The 22,376-nt window shown below is 46.7% G+C and overlaps 1 protein-coding gene across 5 annotated transcripts in view; it reads left to right on the top strand.

Moving 5' to 3' along the window:
- Positions 1 to 21,883, top strand: part of CASZ1 (castor zinc finger 1) — a 212,984-nt gene extending 191,101 nt beyond the window's left edge. For 4 of the 5 annotated variants that reach the window (XM_035344641.1, XM_035344640.1, XM_035344639.1 and 1 more), the window contains 8 exons: positions 1,340 to 1,462; positions 2,792 to 3,127; positions 4,686 to 4,884; positions 5,424 to 5,595; positions 8,500 to 8,648; positions 10,544 to 10,778; positions 12,173 to 12,463; positions 15,851 to 21,883. In XM_035344641.1, coding sequence (XP_035200532.1) covers positions 1,340 to 1,462; positions 2,792 to 3,127; positions 4,686 to 4,884; positions 5,424 to 5,595; positions 8,500 to 8,648; positions 10,544 to 10,778; positions 12,173 to 12,463; positions 15,851 to 17,106 — 2,761 coding nt within the window. In that variant the 3' untranslated portion in view covers positions 17,107 to 21,883. The remainder of the gene's footprint in view (positions 1 to 1,339; positions 1,463 to 2,791; positions 3,128 to 4,685; positions 4,885 to 5,423; positions 5,596 to 8,499; positions 8,649 to 10,543; positions 10,779 to 12,172; positions 12,464 to 15,850) is intronic. The other variant, XM_035344643.1, reaches the window with a different exon arrangement.
- Positions 21,884 to 22,376: the final 493 nt, after the last annotated feature.

Here is a 22,376-nt window from a genome sequence, read left to right as displayed (position 1 = left end):
GTATCTCCCTCTTCTCTATGGCTTAAAAAATAACAAATAGTAATGCAATCAGTTTGTGAGTTAATTTCCATTGCACTTCAGGACATGCATCATCAGACTGGCTGACTTGTGCATATTTATATTTTCCAACCAGTCCCTTTATCTGTTCTTCTAGAAGGTCTTCATTTCATCCCTAATTATCTGTCTTGTCTTTAGTTTCCCTGTCCAAAGAAAATTTTATAAGGCAGCCATTTTTGACTCATCACCTCCCTCCCATTTTTGTCAGGATTTCGAAGTACAAAATCTCCTGTTCCTGATAAAACAACCCCTTTAACTTGCAGTGACTTGGTTTCTAATCTCTTCTCTTATCACACCTTTACTTTCCTTCATCTTCTCCTTGCAAGCCTTAACTGACTGCATGTTCTCTACACCCACTGCCCCTTTCATTCTCCAGTTCAAGATTATTTTTTTTTCTTTTTCCTTTACCTTCAAATCGTTAGGAGGTCCCCTCGGGACTGTGCAGGCTGCTGTTTGTTTCTTGCTTTCCTGCTCATCAGAGCAATTGTAGGCTGTTGTACCTTAATTATGCAAGATTCCCCTGTTAAGTTTCAAATCCTTCCTGCCGATGCTTTTTACCTGATTTCTCGATTCCCCATGATTCTGGAGTTTCTTGTAATTGTATGTACATTTGCTACTAAGCATGGAGACCCTCAGCAGGGGATGAGCAGTGCTTACTTGTTTTTGTTCTCTTGACCATTTCCTCTGGCAAGAGGCATACCTTAGATGATGCCGTTTGCTCTGGTTTTTGCATTGCAGCATCGTTTCTTGTGTACTTCAGGGACTGTGCTATTCCCTATTTATGCATATTAGGCTGTAATTGCTATAGAGGTGATGCTTTGTCTCCCCCATCCATGTGCTAACCTGTTATTTTAAGTGTGTGTTAGGGGGCGGAGGGGATTCTGCCTCTAGATTCCCACTAACCAGGGTTGTTCCTTCCCCGTGGTACTCCCAGTAAATTCAAGCAGATTTACTAACCTTTGCGTTCCTCAGAGCTCTGACTTTTGTATACAGACACTCAAGCACATTAAAGTTTTTCACCTTTTGTTTGAGTAGTTCTGTATTTTGCTCCCACTAAAAGCGAATGGGAGTTAATCACTCAGACAAGTCCAGTTGGAGAGAAACCAGGTTCTCATTCTGCGTGTTCAGACCTATGTAACTGGCCATAATCAAGCAGCAGTGCCAGCAGGGACATGAGAAAACAGGATGGTAGTAGAGCTGAAAAACAAAAAGAAATGTCTGTTCCACTACTGCTTGCCTTCCGGGGCCTTCTGTAAGATGCCTGCTTGTCTGCTTTGGCCAGGTTTGGTACCAAGGACTTCTGCGACGCGCAGTGCGACTTTCTGCATAAGGTGCATTTCCACTGTGTCGTGGAGGAATGCGGTGCCCTCTTCAGCACCCTGGATGGAGCCATCAAGCACGCCAAGTGAGTAGAAGAGCCTTGGGAAACCTGGAGGAGACTCCACACCGCGCACACTGCAGGAGGAGGGTCAGGACCAGGAATGTGGGCAGTCCTGAGGGCAGCCTCTGGGCACCCACCCATTTCCTGTGTAAATGTGCTCAGCTGACATGTTTGCAGAACACGATGTCCTCTTTAATTCTGTTTCACAATAAATGTGCTCAGTTTGTGACAGGTGTCTCACGCTGTGCTGGCAAGGTTGAAAAGTGGGCTTTTGTTTTTCCCTAGCCTATCTGACAGACAGTGTGGTCAAGGAGACAGATATTTCCCCCAGCATACAAATACACCATACGAAGAAATAAGGGAATATGAGAGGGAGGGGAACCTGTAACCCCGACCATTGTCACTGGATGCAGACTCTTTGTAGAGCAGCTTCCCATCACTGCAGTGTGGAAAGCATTTTATTTTTCTTTGTCTTGTCACAACAATTTTTTAACCAGCTTCCCTAGCCCTTAGTTTATATGGCTTTGTTTAAGATGCTCATATCATACGGATGAGGATCTTGAAGCAAACTGTCCAGCCCAAGACCAACCTCCTCGCCTTGTGACGTTCTGTGTTGTAAACCCTTGTCATTTCACATCATTTTGGAAAGCAGCAGTGGACAGCCCAGGGTTTGGTAGCCAGAACGAGATAATATGGCCTGTATTACAGCAGTTGTACAGCACGCTCAGAACTCCAGGTGACTCTTAGGTGGAGAATGAAGTTAAGCCGTGCTCCCACTGTCACAGTGAAGGGAGTAGCAAAGGAAGGGCGGGATACTGGAAGTTGTTGCAAATTTCTACAGGGCCATCTGCAGTTTAAACCCATGGCAAGTTCCTTTTAAATATAGTGGAAGATTTGCCCAGGTAACAAATGAGTATGGCCTTCAGCAACTGGCCACATGGCTGAGTCTGAAGGGCTTTAAAGGGAAGGTGATGTTGTCAAGTTTTAAGACAGCAAGATCTGTTAGCATAGCTGGTCTCTGGGGCTGGAGGCCTGTGGTTAGCTACGTCAAATGACTGGCTTCTCACAACAGCCATGAGAATCTGCCCTCAAGTCATATTGACCTTGCTGTCTGCAGCCATGCTTGCACTGCTCTGATTTTAACACGTTATTGAACCTTTCTGTCTCCACCCTGCATAATAAATTCCCTTTTCCTCACATTATCTAGGAGGACCCTAAAGATTTCCACAAAGTGGGCAGAGTCCCTTTTAGGATTTCACCTCAGCTAGTTTGTTTGCAGACTACTGCCACGTTCTCGTTGATGTTTAATGGATGGCCAAGAACTTGTATCTAAATTACTCCATCTTTTTGCAGTTTTCACTTCCGAACTGAGGGCGGAGCTGTGAAAGGTAACTCTGAGTCTCCCTTCTCAACTACTACTGAGAGTAAGGCTTCACTGGCCCCTTCATCACCATCTGCTACGTCTGCCACCATGGCGAGCGCTCCTGCCCTCGACGTGCCCACCCCAAGCCCGGCGACTGTGCCCTCTGCCCCCACGCTGCTAGCTTGGAAGCAGCTGGCTTCGACCATACCCCAGATGCCTCAGATCCCAGCATCAGTGCCTAACCTGGCAACTTCACCCTTGGCAACGACTTCCCTGGAGAACGCCAAGCCTCAGGTCAAACCCGGATTTCTCCAGTTCCAGGAGAAGTAAGTTGTTATAGACACCGCTTGCCTCCTTGTTTCCTCTCCAACCTTGCAATCCCCTTTACATTCACCCACTGAGATGCCTTCTGCCTAGAAGGCACTCTGGGCTTTATCTTCCAGGAAAGTTACTTCTGTATACTCTAGAAAATACCCTCAGCTATCCTAGAAAAAAATGGATTTTCCAGTAGAGCTGGGAGCACTTTTAGATATGAGTTTAGAGGAGAAATAAACTTACTGACATAAAAAAGGCTCACTGGAGCCTTTCTTGTACCTCATGGGAGGTGAACAGAAATACACGCTCTTTGCAGTAGTTTTAACACTGAAGGCTACAGAGGGAGCGTAGCATCTTTAAAGTTTTAAGGTAACTAATGGTAGGTATTTATAGATGATTGATGAAAAAAAACGGTGGATTTCTTTGGGATTTGTTCCCAGTAAGATCTGTGGCCTTTTCATACAAATGTCATCTGTAACACTAATACAGCTTCTTTTTTTTCACTGAAGAAGCCGGGGGGGGTCAGGTAGTGGAGAAGACACAAGTGCTTGCACTGTGCCTTAAGCAGGAATGGAGTCCTCAGCAGCTTGAGGAACAGGGAGCATTCCTCTCACTTCAGCTTTGTCAGTTGATGTTCTGGCTGAACTCTTCCACAAGTGTAGTCAGTCTCCTGCAATTCCGTGCAGCTGGTTTTGTTAGTTTACACAGTCATCCCCAGGGAGGTATGGCTGATAGGAGGTAACATGCATTTCTGAATTATTATTTTTTTAAACATTAAAGAAGTTTCACAGTGGTGCTGTGATGATCGTTCTGTTTCTGCTATATAGACAGGCAGAAGTTAGGTTGGTTACAGGAGGACACAGGAAGCCACAGTCAGGTTAGGCATTGCAGCTTAGTTGTTCAGGCTGGTAGGGTATCACTCTCTGAGCTGTACATTGGCAGTCATTTGCCTGCTTTCAAAGACGTGCATTAATTCTGTTTCACATCTCTGAGTAGGTAGCATTGGGTACAGTGCTCGGGAATCCAAGAGATCAAGGGTCAGCTGCCTTTGATCTGTGTGTGCAACATGAAAGCCATGGAATGGGTGGGGGGAGTAAGGTATCAAAACTGTTCAGCTGATTAAATAGACCACTGCAGGTCTTGTCTAATTAGGGGAAGCCCTGGCATCTTCCAGTGTGCATACCCAGGAGTTTCATTTCAGTTATACAAAACGGAGACAGTAGAAACGATCCAAATCACCACTAAGACAAGTACAGGCAGAAAGGGAGTACCAGCATCTAGCCAGACCTCGAGAGAGAGCTTTAGATTGGAAGTGTGGCCCTCACAGACTACAGATCCCACCATGCACTGCTGTTATTTTAACAATCTTAATCAAGAAAGTGCACTAGCTTGCTAGCATTGCTGTAGGGTCGCCAGCATCAATTTTACTAGAGGAAGGTGGCCATAGGAAATCTGTAGGCCATGTTTGGAACAGAGGCTTCAGCTGGGCTCCCCTTGAATTAAATGTTGGCAAAGAAACAAATGTGTGAAATGAGTGAAGGTGATGATTGGGTTTTGGATGTATTCCAGTGATCCCTGCCTGGCAACGGACTGCAAGTATGCCAACAAATTCCACTTCCACTGTCTCTTTGGGAACTGCAAGTATGTGTGCAAAACCTCTGGCAAAGCAGAATCCCACTGCCTGGACCACATCAACCCCAACAATAATTTGGTGAATGTGCGAGACCAGTTTGCTTACTACTCACTGCAGTGTCTCTGTCCAAACCAGGTAAGAGCAATTCAAAAGCAGTGTCCTGGCCTGAGGACATGCATGGGAGAAGCATGGGCAAGACCTAGTAGATAATAGAGTATGAAGTGGGGCCACGAGGTTCAGTCCTGGTCTAATGACAGATCCACGGAAGGGCCTCAATTACCTGGTCCAGCAAAATGTTTGGTTTCCATCAAACTGAGAATCCCTCTGCTTTTGTGTTTATTTGACTTGAGTGAAGTGGCTGAAGAAACTTGAATGATCTAAGAGAGTCAAGATGAAGTAGAATAAAAATTGGTGATGACTACTCAGAAAAAAACACAAATTAAGGGGAAGTGATGGAATCTTAGCTGTGTGTTGGGGTCATTCAGTGTAGAATAGTGCAATGCAGAATACATGACAGGGAACAAGTTTGCATTGTGGCTTATGGAAGATGAAGTAGGTATGATCCAGAGTATCAGTTCGGGCCTCTCTCAGAGGGACAGCATTAGTAGCAGGCAAATGAGAGTGCATTTGTTTTAGATCTGCTTAAAGCAACCCGCCTTTTTGCTCCCCTCTAGCACTGTGAATTCAGGATGCGAGGGCATTACCACTGTCTTCGTCCTGGCTGCTACTTTGTGACTAACATCACCACCAAGCTGCCCTGGCATGTGAAAAAACATGAGAAGGCAGAAAGAAGGGCAGCCAATGGCTTCAAGTATTTTACCAAGCGAGAAGAGTGTGGCAGACTGGGTGAGTCTTCTTCTCTCCCCTCACACCCCCTCACCCTTCCCATGTAGTCTCTTCTACATCCAGGCTAAGAATACCATGAGCTAGAGCATGTGAGCTGTACTAGAGATGTATTTGGTCATTAAATCACTAAACAAGAAACAGAATAAAACAGAAATCTGCTCCTGATCTGCCTGAGTGAAGCATGAGGGTTCCTTTTTTCTCAAATAGACCAAAGACCTTAAATGACTAGAAGCTGCAGAATAGAGGATTATATATATATATATATATGCATACACCTATATATACTTACCTGGAGATACAGGTTCCCGGTGGTCTTGATCTGTCAAGGCAATTTTTTTTTCTTTTCTTTTTTACTTTTTTTTGGCAATTTGTTGTCTTTGGGCCTAATGCCCGTCTTGGGCAGAGTTGAAGGGTGCTCTTAGGAGCAAAAAAAAAAGCATATGGGAAATGTCTGTTCTGATGAGGCTCTTGTTCAAAGGTCCTTCTGCACTGACCTCCAGTTGCTGCTTCACCTGACTCCAGGCAGCTTCAGATGAGTTTTTTTTGTTGTTTTTTTTTTTTTTGTAGCTGTTGCCAGGGCTGCATACTGAAAGCCAAAGGGTAAATAACGTGAGACAGAGGTATGGAGAAGGGCATTCAGTAAATTGCTCCTTCCTCTTCTGACCCCGTTCTCCACAGCCACTTGTGAGCAGCAGGGAGCCAGCGCTGTGCCTCGCACCCAGCCCTCCACCAGCGCACGGCTGAAGGAAACACCTGCAGTGTGCACAGCCTCAGCCTGTGGCATGCCCACTTGCCAAAACCATTAGCAGCACTGCAGCAGTTATTAAATCTAAGGGCCCCTAGTGTAAAGCTGGTAAAACAAACGTGCAATAGCAGAGAGCAGAATGAGTTCCCAGGGAGGTATCCTCGAACTGAAGCCCAATGCTCTGCACTGGGGGTGTACCTAGGGAGAGTTCCAGCCAAGCTCCATCCTGACCTGCTGGCGTTCACTAACTGGGAGTCACTTAGTTGTCTTGTGCCTTGCTGCTGTCACAAACCCAGCCTTCCCTACCAGTCCTGGCTTCAGGTTGAAACAAAAGAGAGTTCAGAATAACACTTCCATCCTTCTTGGCCATGCCTCCTGCCTGATGCTGTTCTTTCTTGGGCATTGCAACCACCATAACCAGGGCCAAACTTTTCAGCTTTGCATGAATAAAAAAATGTATACTCAAATGGCAACTTGTTTGTGGTAACCAGGGTAATAAGTGTCAACACTCCAGTGCCAGTACTCACCTAGGGCTCATTTACACATGTCAGTAGATTCAGCAGTTGCTGTTATTTACTCAACTTTAGGTGTTTCAGGTGATAGCAGGGGCTAGACAAAGCAGGACAATGATATATGACACCCAGCCTACACGGCTGCCCTGGCAACGGGCGAGTCTTCACCTGCCCTTTGCTGATACCATTTCAATCCCGCCAGCACTGTTTGTTCTTCATCCCGAAGAACAGCGACGTGATGGGGAGGGCAAACGAGGTGGGGCTGTGGGGGAGTGGAATACCTAAACAAACAGCAACTTGGCTTGCACATAAAACGCTATCTGTGAGCTAAAGATGGGCTGGGTGATTCAGGAGCTGTTTGGCAGCGAGCTGTCTGCAGGCTGTGCATGTGTCAGCAGTGTTTATTTTGGGAGTGAAGGGGTACCTGCACCCAGCGGGATGTACATATGCCTATAGCTTGGGCTTGCCATGCATTAAACGTACGTTTTAACCAACACTCCGCATTTGCCTATGCAGAGACAGGCAGCACGACGGGATGGGGTAGCTGGATGTGTTTGTGTGGGTGTCGATGGTTATACCAACGTGTAAATGCACGTCTGCGTTTCTGTACAGCTCTCTTTTAGGCTAAGTATGCATATAGCAGGTGCAGAAGCACCGGCATGCTTTAGGGGCTGTGTAAGTTTATTAACACACACTGGATCAACAGATAGACTTCTATAGATGGGTTTTTGTGCCTGTAAGCATAGGTGGAGAGAGAGGGAGAGAGACAAATATGTATGTATGTAAGTAAAGGCAGATGGGTGTAGAGAGATGAATAAAACTGGAGCTGTCTGTAGCCCTGTACCTGTATGTCTACAAGATGATGTACAGGGGATGACGGAGAACAGACACAACCTGACTTGATATTGCTTTAGCTGCAACAAGCCATTATTCATCAGCTATTGAATGCAGCACCTTAACAAGGAACGCAAACTCCCAGCATGCATGGCAGTGTCTGCCAGGAACAGAATGTGAGAAGTGCTGCACACCAGAACCTATATAAATTGTTGTTTAGTAGCTGCCCCTCCTGCACTACACATTTGGAAGGGCAATAAACACTTGCTGGCTCTTCCTATCTGACCAGAGAGCATACACTGTCCAGAGCTGGAGCTTTTAAAGGACTGCTCTTCTGTTCTGAGAGCTCAGTTAAAGGGAAAAAAGACCTTCTCATTTCAAATCTAATTGTGAGCATGTATTTCCAATTCTAAATCTGTGACACAGTTAAAAGTCTTGGTGTGTTCCCTTTCAAAAGGAAAAGGCGTTAGGTCAGACCGGGGAGCATTAGGCACTACTAGACATAATGGCAACTTTCTTCATCTCCATTTTTACATCGGGAGGGATGGGGCCAGTCTGCAGTTCTGGCCCAATTTTTAAAACTATGTACACTGTAACCCTCTTTCGCAGTTGCTCAGCAGGCAAAAAAAAAAAAAAAAAGTGTTTTTTAATTATTCAGAACTGTTCCTGAAGAACCCATGATCATCGGTAATCTCCAAACTACCAAAAATCCACATAGCAGCAGCCCTGTCCTGTCTCCAGACCATCTTCCCTACAGTCCTGCTCCATCTTGGTTCCTTTCATGTACTACATACATTTGCTTCGTGTCTGCAGGTTGCAAATACAACCAGGTGAACAGCCACTTCCACTGTATTCGAGAGGGCTGCCAGTTCTCCTTCCTGCTCAAGCACCAAATGACATCCCATGCCAGAAAGCACATGAGACGGATGCTGGGGAAGAATTTTGATCGTGTTCCTACTCAGGTGACTGGCTGGTTATTTATGTTGTAGCTCTGTATGTAGTGGTAGTCCCTTTGGTTGCTGGCTGCAGAAGTGCATTAATGCCGAGACGCTCATAGCAAACTCCTAAGGTACACGTCTGCGCTGGGGGATGCACCTGGGATGTGTGAGTTCACCTAAGCTAGCTTCAGCTGGTTTGACTTCTGTTGTATGAGGAGAGATGACATCAAAGAATTACTTAGTCTAAACAGCCTTTCCTCGTGAGTTGTGGAGAAAAACATTTGAGAAGGATAACACTAAAATATTCATATTTATAACTTGCATGCACTCCCTCCCCACGCTCTCAGTATACACCAATTGGCTTATTAAAATTAAAGTGCTTAGGATGTGGAAGAATTGAGCATGCTGGTTAAAGCAAACATTTCCTGTTGCACATAAAGAATTATTTGCTGCTTCCATCTAGAAACACCAGTTTTAAAATTTCTCTTCCTTTGCTGATCTGGCGTTACACTGGGGCTCTCCTTGTCCTCTCTCAGGAAGTAGCAGGGCAGTGCAGTCACTTTTGTCTAACACAACTGGGAGCAACTGCCAGATTAGGTTTTTCTGTTTCATGAATAAATTGAAGAGGTTCAACTGCAGCACTGACCTCCTGTTCAGAATGGCAGCAGTCCTGCAACCTCCTGTTTGTTCTTCTTACTCCTTGGTTGCGTTAACTCCCACTGACTTAGGAGATGAAATGAGCTGCCTTTATTTAAACACCTGTGACTAATCTAACCCTAAGGACATCTGGTATATGAAAAGCAAAAGGTGCTATCTGTAGAAGCAAGATGGGAACCCTCTTCCATTCCACAACATGGGAATGAGAGGTCCCTGTTAGCTGTCAAGTACTGTCAAAAAGTTAATCGTTCCACTCCACTGCTGTTGGACTTAATGAGTTCACACATGCCAAGGAACTGGTGTTACTGTTACGGCAGCTTTTGTTCTTAAGTGCTCAGGTACAAGAATCAAACTCAAGATTTAACAAGCAAATTTTCCTCCACTACAGAGCCCTAAACCTCCTAGTACATGCTGAACAGAAAATGCTAGTGTTGACTTCCACCTCCTTCACTGGCAATCCCACGTCATGTTAGCAGTGGAAAAGCAGTAATTGTGGCCAAAGCAACCCCAAGAGCATACAGTGCACATCTTAATCTACTGTTGTGCTTAGCCCACGGAGCAGTCCAGCAAATAGCAAAAAGAGGATGAAACCACAAAATGGGGCATGTAGCAAAGCTAACAGATTGCTGTACTGCCACTGCCTGTCTGCATTTAGATGTCCTAACTCCTTTGTTCCCATTCCTGAGTGCTCAGTAGTCATTTAATGGCGTGCTTGGTTATACATTGCTTCTGGGTACCTACCCAGATGTAACTATCCAGAGGAGAGCACACCATGCCAGGCCACGGCAGCTGCACGTGAACAGAGTACAGCAGCAGACACACAGGTCACTGGTTTCAGTCTGCGATCCCCTGTCGCCGTGTCTCAGCATGCAGGCACTAGGGCAGGCATGTCAGTAGTCGTATTCCCAGTCTCTAAATGCAGCAGGACCTACACAGTAAGGTAGCAATGCCAAGATTAACACCTCCTGCTTTTGAATGCATCAGAATCCACACACCAGGATATTGGTGCCAAGATTAACACTCCCAGCCTCTGAGCACATCACAATTCACATACCAGAATACATGTGCCAAGTTTAATGCTCTGAGCTCCCAGTGAAGGAAGATTCATGCTCCTAGCCACAGTGCCATGGGTTCCACTCACGAGCATGTTCCAGTTATCCCTCATGAGCAGTGGCAGAGGGAAATAAACATGCAGACAGATGGTTTTGGTCTTGGCATCGTGCTTTTGGTGTGAAAGTCCCCGTCCTGTTTTCTTGCTGCAGGTTATTGGCCACACTCCAAGAAATGAAAATCTCCCCCAGGTTGGCAGCATGGCACCCAGCCCAGCCTCATCAGGAACCCCAGCTTCCTTTCAGGGACCCCCGAGCATGATGGACACTGAAACAGATGAGTACATGGATTACACTGGCTGTAGCCCAGGGGGGATCTCCTCTGAATCTTCCAATATGGACCGCAGCTGCTCCAGCACTCCAGTGGGCAATGAGAGTACATCAGCAGGTAAGGAAGAAAGGGGGTGAAATGGATCGTCAGTTGCCTGCTCTCGTGGGAGATAAATTCATGAAGAGAGGCCAAAGGACAACTGCACCTTAAAATACAAACTGCACCAGCTTTACGATAGTTCCTCTTACTAACGTAGCTCCCTCCATCTTTTTGGAGAAGAGATCCGTCAGAATGTGCACTTCAAGGGTCCATAAACTAACAGCATATCTTTCTTCTCCCCTGAAGGGAGGTTTTTATCCTCTGTCTTGGAGTGGATCTCTTTGAATAACTGATTTAAAAGGGAAAAAAAAAATAAAGTTGCAGGGCTCTTCTGTCCCTGGCATTTCCCATTATCTTTTTGTATTTCTTTGTGCAGCATCTGAAGTCAGGCATTTTTTTCTGATACTGTTGAGGTACAGAGAGGCTGTACAATAGCAAATATTATATACAGGAGGAAAAAAAAGACTACCGCATCTTCAGAAAGCAGCATATAAAAGCAGCTCACTGAGCTCCCTGCCTCATGCCTCTTGTGCCACTTTGTCAAGTGTTGCACAGAGGAGACCTCCATCATTCTCCTCTTTTTTGCAGTAAGTTTCTGCCATTGTTTCCTGCTTGCAAGGATAATGGGTAGCCATCTCCCACTGCCCTGTGTTACACAATTATCTCTTCAGTAGCGTGGTTTCTTTTATGAATTCTGTTATCATCTAGTGTTGATTCAGGGATCTCTTAGCTCTCCTTCCCAGCATTAGGTGATACATTCTAGATAAGCTGCCTCTCTGAGTTTGCTTTAATTTCAAATACGTTTTCCTACCCTGCCTTCCCACCCCAGACAGATGAAGGTTATCAGATAGCACCTCTAACCACGTTACCTTCACACAAACACTGCTGGGTCACGACAGCGGGTGCCCCATGGCATCAAAGCTCCTCCAAAGAGTTCTGGTGGGACAGCACTTCTAGCTCACTCTCCCTTCTCAGCACACCATCCAGCCCAAGTCACACGTCCTAGGAAATGCCCCCCCACTGCTATCCAGGTAGCAAGCAAGTCCACCTGCCCAAGGTGTAAGACAACCCTCACGGCTGTTAGTTGGTACAAGCTGGCACCAGATAAATGAACAAGGACCAAACAAGCAGGAATTTCTGCTTGAAAGCCTGTGGCTCTTCCTACATGCCACTAAAGGCACCTTACCTTCTGCACAGACACCCTCCTCTTCCTGATGCTGTCAGTTCCTCACCTTCCGTTTCTTCTCTGTTACAATTCTGTTTCATACATTTGTGAATGTATTTTCCATTTTCATCATATTGCTTCCGCTCCTGGGTTCTCATTTTGGTTCTTTTGTGTTTTTTGTTGTTTTGTTTTTGTTTGTTTTTGTTTTTCTTTTTTTTCTGCTTTTTTTTCTCTCCACATTCTCCAGGCTGCCTGGTTCCTTCTACTGCTACTGCTGCTGCCGATGATGCTACCCACAATGTACCACCTCAGCCACCACCTCTGCCTCCATCTTTCTCACAAGCCCTGCTTAGGTCTCCCCTTCCCACCCTCCCCTATCTTTTTTCTCCATCTTGTCTCTCATACTCTCTGCTCAGTGCCACTCTTGGATCCAGCAGAGGCATTGTCATGCCTGCCGCCAGCACCACTGGGTTTTCGCCCATCATTGCCACTCCAACTCCAGTAAAAAGTGACGTTCCCTTAGTTCAGGATGCAGCAGGTAACACTTCTTTGCTTTCTCTCTTAGTGTCCTTTGCCCATCTCCTTCCCCACTCACCCTGCCCACGTTTTTCTCGGCACTTTTGGGTCAGTAAAAAAGCCTGTGTCACTCTGTGCCTCACTTAACTTTATCTAAGGACCCTTCCATGCCTACTCCTGTTCTCTGCTGATGCAGTAACCACAGCTAAAACCACAGCAAATCACTGTGAAAAGTGCAGAGCGATTTCCACCAAGTCCAAACCGTGAGATAAATCTAAAAAAAATCCACAGTTAAAATTCACTTTTTGCCTCTTGATAACAGCGGGGTGGCCACAAAGCAAACTTCTGCTCATGTAGCATTTATGGGGCTTGGACTTCCAGCTTAGATCTTGTAGGCCACCCAGCTCAGTGCCTATCAGTCTGCTGCACACATCTCGGCAGGTAAATGTCGGACAAGGTACCCGCTTCCAGTATTTTTATAGCTCCTTTAAGCTTCACTGCTTCCTATTCGTATATAAAGCCATAAAATTCAGAGCTGCTTTCCCCAGTGCAAGTAACAGAGGGAAGTACAGTCAGTGTCACTACCATGACATCATCAGACATCTCAGGCTGTTTCTCACACTCTGTTATTTGCATCTGCTCTTACAGCTGCAGAAAATACACCGAGAGCTTTAGTTTCAAGCTGCCATGTTTCCCATGTGTGACTAAGATCAGAGATGTCTCAGGCTGGGGATTCTCATTCCAGCTGGGAATGGTTTTTAGGGTGTGTCTCAGCTTTGGCTTCTTTTCCCAACTCCCAGCTCTTTTCTAGTTAATTAAGAGCATATTTGTGCTTAAAGTTCACACTAAAGAGGATTCTGGCAGCCTATAAATGTCCCAGTCATTCTTCCTGCTGGCTTTAGTGTGTGCATGTGCAGTAATGTGCAAATCCAAGGCGAATGGTTGGGAGTATGGCTGGAAGACCAGCTCTGCTTGGAAGTTCAGAGGTTTTTGTCACACGACTTGGCAGGAGAAGCATCCTTGCCCTGTCCAGAGCAGTGTGTTCCAATGAACAAAATACACAAGAAACCATTTTTTTGCCTTTTTTTTAACTGATTTGCATGTGACCTGAAACATCTTACCTTTGTGCTGTGCTTCCTTCTAATTACCTATTTATGTTTCTTTTTTTTTTACCCGTAGATCTTTATATAGTTTCCTGAATGTTTACATTAATATTCATTTTAAAGACAAGCTTACGGCATGCGCTTACCATTGAGGTTTGCTTGGGATTAAATCTGTAGAGGCTTGTGATCCTCAGCTGGGCGTTAGGGACTGAACACTGTCTAGTGGCTAATGAGCGGAGGAGGTTATCTTCTTTCTTGTTCACTTGCTCTGAAACTTTGCCTGTATGAGAAAACAAAATTGGTTTAACTAAAGTTACAAATACATCTGTTTGAACTGTTGGAAGAGCCGGGCAGAGACACCAAGTTTAAAACGGGTCAGATCTAAATTCTGCTTATTTTGCAGATAGTCTGTCTTTTTTCTAAAATGTCGTATCTTGTATTGCTCTCTGAAGGCAGACAAGATTACCACCCATACTAATGATGAAAGACTTGGTGGTTTGGCTGCAATTTTTTTAAACAAAGGAGTAAGGAGTTGATCTGGATAGCAGTGATTTGTGCAGGCAGTGATCTGCCGGGAAGCAGAGAAGTGTATTTTACAATACGTTTGCAAGGGGGAGCAGACAGTGGTCACAGATTCTACAGCTACGTTTGCTAATATAAAACCGATAGTGACAGCAAGTTACTCTTCCATCGGTAGGCTGCCTGAATTAGCCTTAACAAGCAGTTCCCACCAGCTTAAAAGTCTCTAAGATGGCCTCACCACGGATGCCCCAAGCTGGCAACCCTACTCACAGCCTGAGCACAAGTGCTGGGTAACGAATGGGGGTGGAAAATCTTTTGCTCTTTGCTCACCCCGCAATCTGTACAGCCCAGGCACGTGAGCAACCCACTGCACGAGGAGATTAGCTTGCTGCTACCCTGTCCATAGACTGACATCTATCAGTGGTGTCCGTTTAACTTTCGGAGGCTTCCTTGGATAATCGCCACCTTCGTTTAAAGGGTTGTCAACCGAAGGGCCAGATATGGCAAAAATAGTATCCGTCACTTCTAATACCTGCTTATCAGCCAGAAAAAAATAATTCTACAACAGTCAAACAAATGACTGTTTCTTCAGTCTCCTAGACGAGGATGCAGGCTGCTCTGGCCTCTCAGGCCCCAGGCACTGCATGTCACAAATCATGCCTCATTTTAAGAGGTTGGCAGTTTAAGCATGAAGATGGAGGGGAAAAAAAAAAAAAAAAAAAAAAGAAAGTATGTTTCAGTTGCAAGATATAATTTCCAATTACGCTCACAATTTTGCACCTGGTAAGAAATTCTTCTTGCCTCCAACCTTGTCTGCGCTGCATGTTGATACTGGAGATTGTGGTTTGATTCTGGAAATAGCAGGGAGAGGAGAAAAAAAAAGTTAACAGATATAATGAGGTCGAGTCCTTGATGTCAGCTTGATCCTAGGGGACGTGAGCAGTAGCCAGTTATGCTGGCCCTGTGAATGAAACTGGAAGATAGATGAGGGCTCTTTATTTACTAGGGGCATCATGTGATTTTTGAGACCCAAGGGAAAGCTGTGGAACTGGTATTTTCTCTCAGAGTCCACTGGCTAGTGATGATGAGAATTAGCCCCATTGAACATCTGTCCATCTGTCTTTCTAAGTGCACTCATCGTAATATGTAGGCTCATTACAGTGAGGGATGTTGCAGACTCCTGGCCAAAGTCCATCCTATTTCTATAAATCCCCCCCCCTTGCACTTTCAATCACGCATGGGATCTTCCTTCACTTCCTGCTGTCCTTGGCAGTTGCAGTGTATTACGGTGTCCTGCTCACGAAGAGCCTGGGTAGGGGAAAACATTACACACGTGCCAGTTTTTAGAACAGTTACACTCATTCACCACTTGAACCCCAGTGAACTCCAGTAAAACACCTCGGTCCTTGGTCTGGAACAATGTAAGCTCTCCTGTTTAAAGTCTGATTTAAGAGGAGAACAGCACTAGAGACAGCTAAGAAGCAGGAGAAACTGGGGGAGCTGCAAAACAGAGAAGGAGCAGCTAGTACTTGGACAATACCAAGCTATACGAGAAGGGCAGTTAGAGGCAAGGTGGGCTGTGCTGGAAATTGAGGGGAGCAATGGGCAGCGGGCAGCAGCCACCCGTGGGCCCAGAGCTGAGCTCAGAGCCTGCGAGATGAGCTGAGCTGCTGGGTGGGAGCAGTTGCAGCTGTGCCTTGGGAGGTACAGAGCTTGCCGGGACGGTTAGGGGATGAGGAGAGCCCTGCCTGTCAGCAACGCCACTCTTCGCTTTTTCTCCTCAGGGAATACCATCACTATGCCAACTGCCTCGGGGGCCAAAAAGCGTTTTTGGATTATTGAGGACATGTCCCCGTTTGGCAAGCGCCGCAAGACTGCGTCTTCACGCAAAATGCTGGATGAAGGGATGATGCTGGAGGGATTCCGGCGCTACGACCTCTACGAGGACTGCAAGGACTCGAGCTGCCAATTCTCTCTCAAGGTTACCCACTACCACTGCACGCGGGAGAACTGTGGCTACAAGTTCTGTGGCCGTACCCACATGTACAAGCACGCCCAGCACCACGATCGCGTCGACAACCTGGTATTGGATGACTTCAAGCGCTTCAAGTCTTCACTGAGTTGCAACTTCCCAGACTGTCAGTTCTCTGGCAATAGCACACACTTCCACTGTCTGCGCTGTGGCTTCCGCTGCACTGACAGCACCAAGGTGACAGCCCACCGCAAGCACCACGGCAAGCAGGACGTCATCAGCGCTGCTGGCTTCTGCCAGTTCAGCTCAAGCGTGGACTGCGAGGTGCCTGACTGCAAGTACAAACTCAAGTGCTCCCACTTCCACTGCACCTACCCTGGCTGCAAACACACGGTGGTGGGCATGTCCCAGATGGACTCGCACAAGCGCAAACACGAGAAGCAGGAGCGAGGGGAGCTGCCTGCCATCTCGCCCGGCCCCGAGGGCCTTGCCCACTCCACTCTCGAGTATGACATCCAGAACTCTTCCATCAACCTGGACAGTTCCCTCAACCTCAGCACTGACAACAACAGCTCCCTCTTCTTCCTGCAGAACGCGGCAGGCGTGGGCCTCAATGATTCCCTGGACCTCAGCAAGAAGCAGTCGGAAGCCACTGAGGGTCCGTCACCGAGCAGAGCCGGGACCGCCCCTCAGGAGAGGGGGGCAGCGGCGTCTGGCTCCGGCGATGTGGAGGACGAGGATGACTCTTCCCAAGAGGACGAAGAGGATGACGAGGAGGAGATGAACGAAGAAGAGGAGGATGATGAAGAGGAGGATGACGATGACGACGATGAGGAGGATGATGAAGAGGAAGATCTGAACACAGATTCTGAAGAATCGCTGCCCGACCCTGAGGGCCTGGCCACTAAAGATGACGGGGAACCAGAGGAGGCTGCTTCTTCCACAGAGCACGGCGATGCTTCCAGGCCACAGGGCGAGCCAGCCCCAGCCCCTACTCCAGCCTCAACTCCTGCTCCGGCTCCAGCTGCTGCCCCAGCCTCTACCGTTGCTCCAGCAGCTTCTCCTTAATCTTAGAGACAACAGCAGCAGTGGTTTGGTTTTGCTCTTACACAGAATTACTAAGAGAACCCCATATGAGGCAAGAACAAAGATTGGGATGGCAAATGAAAAACAAACTCCGTGGCACACGCACGAGAGAGAGGAAGGAAGGAAACCCATAATCCACAGGCCCCATAAGAGACAGGTTCGCAGCGGGACTGGTGCTGCATCACTTCGTTCTGCAGATCACAGAACACGGGGGCAGGACGCAGCAAAAAAATACCCTTTTATACAGACACGGACCTCGAGGGTACCAGCTGCTTCTCCTTGCCCCCGAATGGTGCGTTGGGCCTGCGCCCATCTGGGGACCCTTTGTTATAGGTGGGGTTCTATCCCCCCCATTTTTCTTTCTGGGTTTTATTTTTCCATGTTTTCAGTTGTACGATATTAATAATAATCTCCACTTCTTGGAGGGGGGTGGGTGGGAACAACAGGTAATGAATTTTAGAAATATATATTTGTGTGTGTGTCTCTTCTATATATATAATGTACACACACACACACATATATAACATGCAAGGAATTGGTGTCACAAAGACGACTAGCTCAGCTTTTGCCAGTGGGAAGGAGGGGGTGAGGGGTGCGCTCTCTCTCCCCCCCCTTTCTCCCTCTCTCTCTCTCCTTTCTCCAGCATTAAATGGATGGCATCAGACAGCAAGGGTGGGAGTGGGTATTTATTGTCACATAAATGAGGACGCATTAATGAATGAGCAGGGGTGGGAATGGGACACTCCTCTGTTCTTCCAGATCCTTTTTACTATTAATGATAATAATTTTGAATGCTATTTATATTGTAAAACTTTCTCTGTCTGCAGCTGTAGGGCACCTCTCCCCATCCCTGCTGTTCCGCCTGTAGGGATTTAGCTGAAGTAACTCGGGAAGGGCGCAGCGGGCAGATGAAGGGTTTGTCACACTGGAGGACTGGGGTTAATCTCCCATCCAGTTCCATCTCATCCCAACCCCCAGGTGTCTCCCCTCTGCGGAGGGCGAGGCGTTTTTGTGGTGCTTCAGTATCCCCATCTCAGGAGGACTCGGTAGAGTCAGGAGGTTGTGAGCTGGCACGCTGTGCCACGGTGCGGCACGAGGAGCACCGTTCTCGCAGAAGAGCGTCCCAGCCGTTAAAGCAGCCTTGCAAATACTACTTGCTCGCTGACCCGCGCAGTCGCACGATGACAGGTATGTCCCCACCCCCAAGCCCTCCTCCCCGGCCTTTCATCGGGGACGGACAAGTCTGGCTTTCTGCATGGACTGAAATGTAGCTCTGGTGACTTCTGGGAGAAGGTGAAGGCACCACTGCGGAGGGAGGAGAAGGCAGGCAGGCGGTCAGGGTCCCTCTGCGGGACGTTCTGCTCCGCCTGGGGTCTCCTTTGCTCAGCACTAAGTGGGGGCTGTTCTGCAGCACCTGCAGGGCTATTGGCCCAGGCATGGGGTTTGCAGCCACTAAACATGAGGCTGCTGCAACCTACGTGGCCCAGAGGGATGGGGGAGATGCCAGCTGAGGCCAGGATGTAGTCCAGCAAAAAAATTAATGCATTTCTGGGTCCATGCTGATAAATTTTGCCAAGTAGGGCTAATAGCTTGGGCACTGCACGAGCAAATGGATTTACTGTGTTGGGACCTGCCACCTCCAGAAGCTTGGGCTTTCCCCTGGTTACCGGCACTTCCCTGCTCTCTTTTCCTAGCCCAGTCTGGGAACACACACTACAGGAGGCTGCCCAGGACTCTGACAGGTGAGACAGTAGCTGTTTGACCCCAAATCCTCACCTGAGTCTGAGAAAGAGGGCTTGTCTACATAAACACGGGCTCCAGAAGGACTAGCGGTATGACTTAGTTCTGATAATAGCTATTTCAGTGCCAGTTTGTAAGTATACCAGCCTAGCAAAAGGTTCCTTGTGTCTGAAGTTTGTCCCCTTTTTTTTGTTTGTTTAAATCTAGTTATTTTTTTCCAACGACATGCAGCCCCCCCTCCATAAGCACTTCAGCTCCAAGGGATCCCCGTAATTTGTTTCCACCCTGAACAGAAAAAGGCCTCGAGGAGTTGAGGTTGCCTTTTTTTTATTATTATTATTATTTCCCTAAGGAACTGGTGCAGATCAGGTCTGATTTATAAACAAGCAGATCAGCTCTGTAAGTGTGGGGACAGAATGCTCAGATTATGTTTCAGAAAGAAAGGCAAAAAAAATTGAAGTTGTACAGTATTTTCCCTGTAAAGGTTATTCCTATCTATAGAACAAAAGAGAGACAACCCATGCCAGGGGGACGAGGGGGGGTCACCTGCCTTCTGGACAGCCCTTAGATACGGTTAATTGTGTGCAATTTTTTTTCTCTTTTATTATTATTATTATTTTTCAATTTAGTGTTTGTTTGTAGGGGGTGGCAGGGGAGGGGGGCCTTAAGTCTATGTTTTGAGGCTGACTTCACACTCCTAGCACTGACCGGAGCTGCACGATTCCGAATTTTAACTTGAATTTTGTAGAGATGAAACAAATGAAAACAAAACAAATGAAATATTGTTATTACTAGTTTGTAGTTAATTTAATACTTTGGAGTTCTTTTCCTCTATCAGTTATTTGTGTGGCTTTTATTTTTATAGGGTTTCATTTTTGTTTGTTTGTTTTTGTTTTGTTTGGTATATCCCCTGCCCTCAGTTGTGTGTTTCCTAGCACAACCCAATTCTTGAATATAATGAAGCTCTCGTTCCTGGGGCCGAGTGAGGGAACGAGGGCCTGGAATTTATAGAACTGGGATGGGGCAAAAAATCCTAACTCTGCCGGCATTTGCTGCAGGTTCTGTACTTGTACATGATTCCCATATTCAGCTACCCAGATTCTAAGGTGATGGGCTCCAGGAGGAACCCTCGGACGTAACACGCCCCGTCTTGCCGAGTAGCTGTTTTCACTCGGTACCACTGAAACCACCCCGATGGGTGTCACTGACTCGGGGGGGGGGCAGGACCGAGCCCACTGCCAGCAGGGCACGCGGGGCAGCCCGGTGGCAGTGCCAAGGCCGGGGCTCACTTTGGCCACTCGGTACCACTCAGGACAGAGGGGCTGCGTCCCTGCTGCCACCGGCTGGGAACCCGCACCCAGGCACGGCGCCTGTACCTCTTCCCAGGCCCATCTCACCAGTGGCCACGCAGCGCGTCACTGCGGGGCGGTGGGAGGAAGCAGCAGTGTGCGGAGGAGAGGGGTAGAGGATCCCCCTGGGAGCTGGAGCCGGACGACGTGCATCGTCCCAGAGGCAGCTTTAGGCAGGCGTGGTCAGCGCCACCGGGCCGGGATCCGTGCTGACACGGGGCCGTTCCGCACGTGCCAGAGGGGCCTGTGTTTATCTATGCACACCATTTTCTCCCCCAAGGCACCCTACTTCTCCCCGACGTCTCAGCCTTTCTCCCAGTCCTTTACCACCTCCTCTCCAGGAGCTGGCACAGGGTATGAGATTTCTCTCCCAGCAGGCTACTGCTGAACTCGGCACCCATGCGGGGCCGACCCCCGAGGGCCGGGTTCCCTGGCAGGGCCGTGGCCACGCTGCCCTCGCAGAGCCGGCAGCGGGCTCGTCCCACCCCCGGTGCACTTCTTGTCCTACCTTCTCCAAGCCTTGTTTCTGTAAAGCTCTTACTACGCCTGTATTTGCAACAACAACAAAAAAGTCAAGAAAGTTAAACCCGTCTTTTTATTCTGCCATGTTAAGGCTTTAATTCAGCAAAACTCTTAAGCACACGCTTTCCGAACCGGCACAGATTTAAGCCCATGCTTAAGTGCTTTTCTGAACAAAGGCCCCAACAGCACAAAGATCCCTGTGACAGCAAGGTGGTTTTCACTTCGAGCTATCATATCAACAGGACTGTTAAAACAATGCTATTGAAATAAGTGCTTAAAAGAATGACCAGAGAAAGAGAGAGAGATTCAACGAACTGTATGAGGAGGGGGAAAGAGGAGAGAGGAAACGGAACTGTTCTGTCCAAAACAAAATGAAAAACAAACAAAATAAACCTTGAGATGGACCCTCCTGATTCTGCTACCATTCACTGCTGAAGAGCAAAAAATGAAATAAAATAAAAACTATTGACTAGATTGTTCATTCTAGCCACAAACTCAACTGGATTAAAGTCTGCGTGGAAGGAATTTTGTAAAGAAAAAAAAAAGTAAAAAATTTTTTTCCAATGTAGCAAAAAAAAAAAACTTTAAAAAAAGAAAAAAAAAGAAAAAAAAAGACAAAGAGGGAGAATTCTAGCCTTTTGTAATATCCATATTGCACACTAGGACTATAAGCCATTGCTAGCTCATTTTGAATTTTAAATGTGTAATTTTTTTGTTTTGTTGTTGTTTTATTTTTTTCTTTCCGTGGGGGAGGGGGGAAATAAATGCTTGAACCACCAATGCTCTTTTTAATGTTTTATAAATATGTATGTGTATATATATAAATATAAAAATAATATGTATGCACATATATATGTGTGTGTGTATATATCTATATGTATATACATATATATAGATATATAGATATATATATAGGTTTTGAGACAAAAATGCAGAAAGTGAAAAAAAACACCCTAAACAGGATGGTGTGCTCTGATTTACTTGAATCTGGTCTCTTCAGCACCTGCGTTATTAAGAACTGAATATTTTTCCACTTGAATTTAGTGCTATTAGAAATTTAATATATGTGTTTTATTTATTTGATTTTTTTTTGCATGACTGATGCAAGGTTTGACATTTTCACTCAATAAAAACTGGAAAAAAAAAAAACAACAAAGTTTCAAGTGATCGAGTTGTCTTCTTGATTGAGGAGGTGTTTTATTTTTTGGACAGCTAACAAGTCTTGGAGCAGTTCAGGTCTTTTAAGGCGCCACGGTCCCAGTAATGTCCCTGCACCCATTTTAACAGCCGCTGTTTTAGCACCAGCACTATGGTGATAAGTGCAAAAAGAACAGGCTTCCCTTTTTACAGACTCTGGCTTCAAACTTTTTAAGCAGCCCTGCAGTTTTATTTGAAGTATTCATCAGGGCCCCTGATGGAGGCGATGCTAACACCTCTGTGATTTGCTAAACTGGGGGCCTGAATTAGAGATGCAGCCGCTTGCATTTTGACTTTTCTCTTCCCACGTTGGCCTGCAAACTCACGGTGGTGAACTGGGATCCACAGTGGCACTGTGCCCGCTGTAACCCACTTGAAATGTTACAGTGACATTCAAAGCTCACCAAGTCAATACACGTTCGACTGTCACCCTAACAAAATAGA

This window comes from Oxyura jamaicensis, chromosome 21 (genome assembly GCF_011077185.1).
Source record: "Oxyura jamaicensis isolate SHBP4307 breed ruddy duck chromosome 21, BPBGC_Ojam_1.0, whole genome shotgun sequence".
In the NCBI taxonomy this organism is placed as follows: Eukaryota; Metazoa; Chordata; class Aves; order Anseriformes; family Anatidae; genus Oxyura; species Oxyura jamaicensis.
Note: the sequence above shows the minus strand (reverse complement) of the source record. Positions and strands in the feature narration are given on the sequence as shown.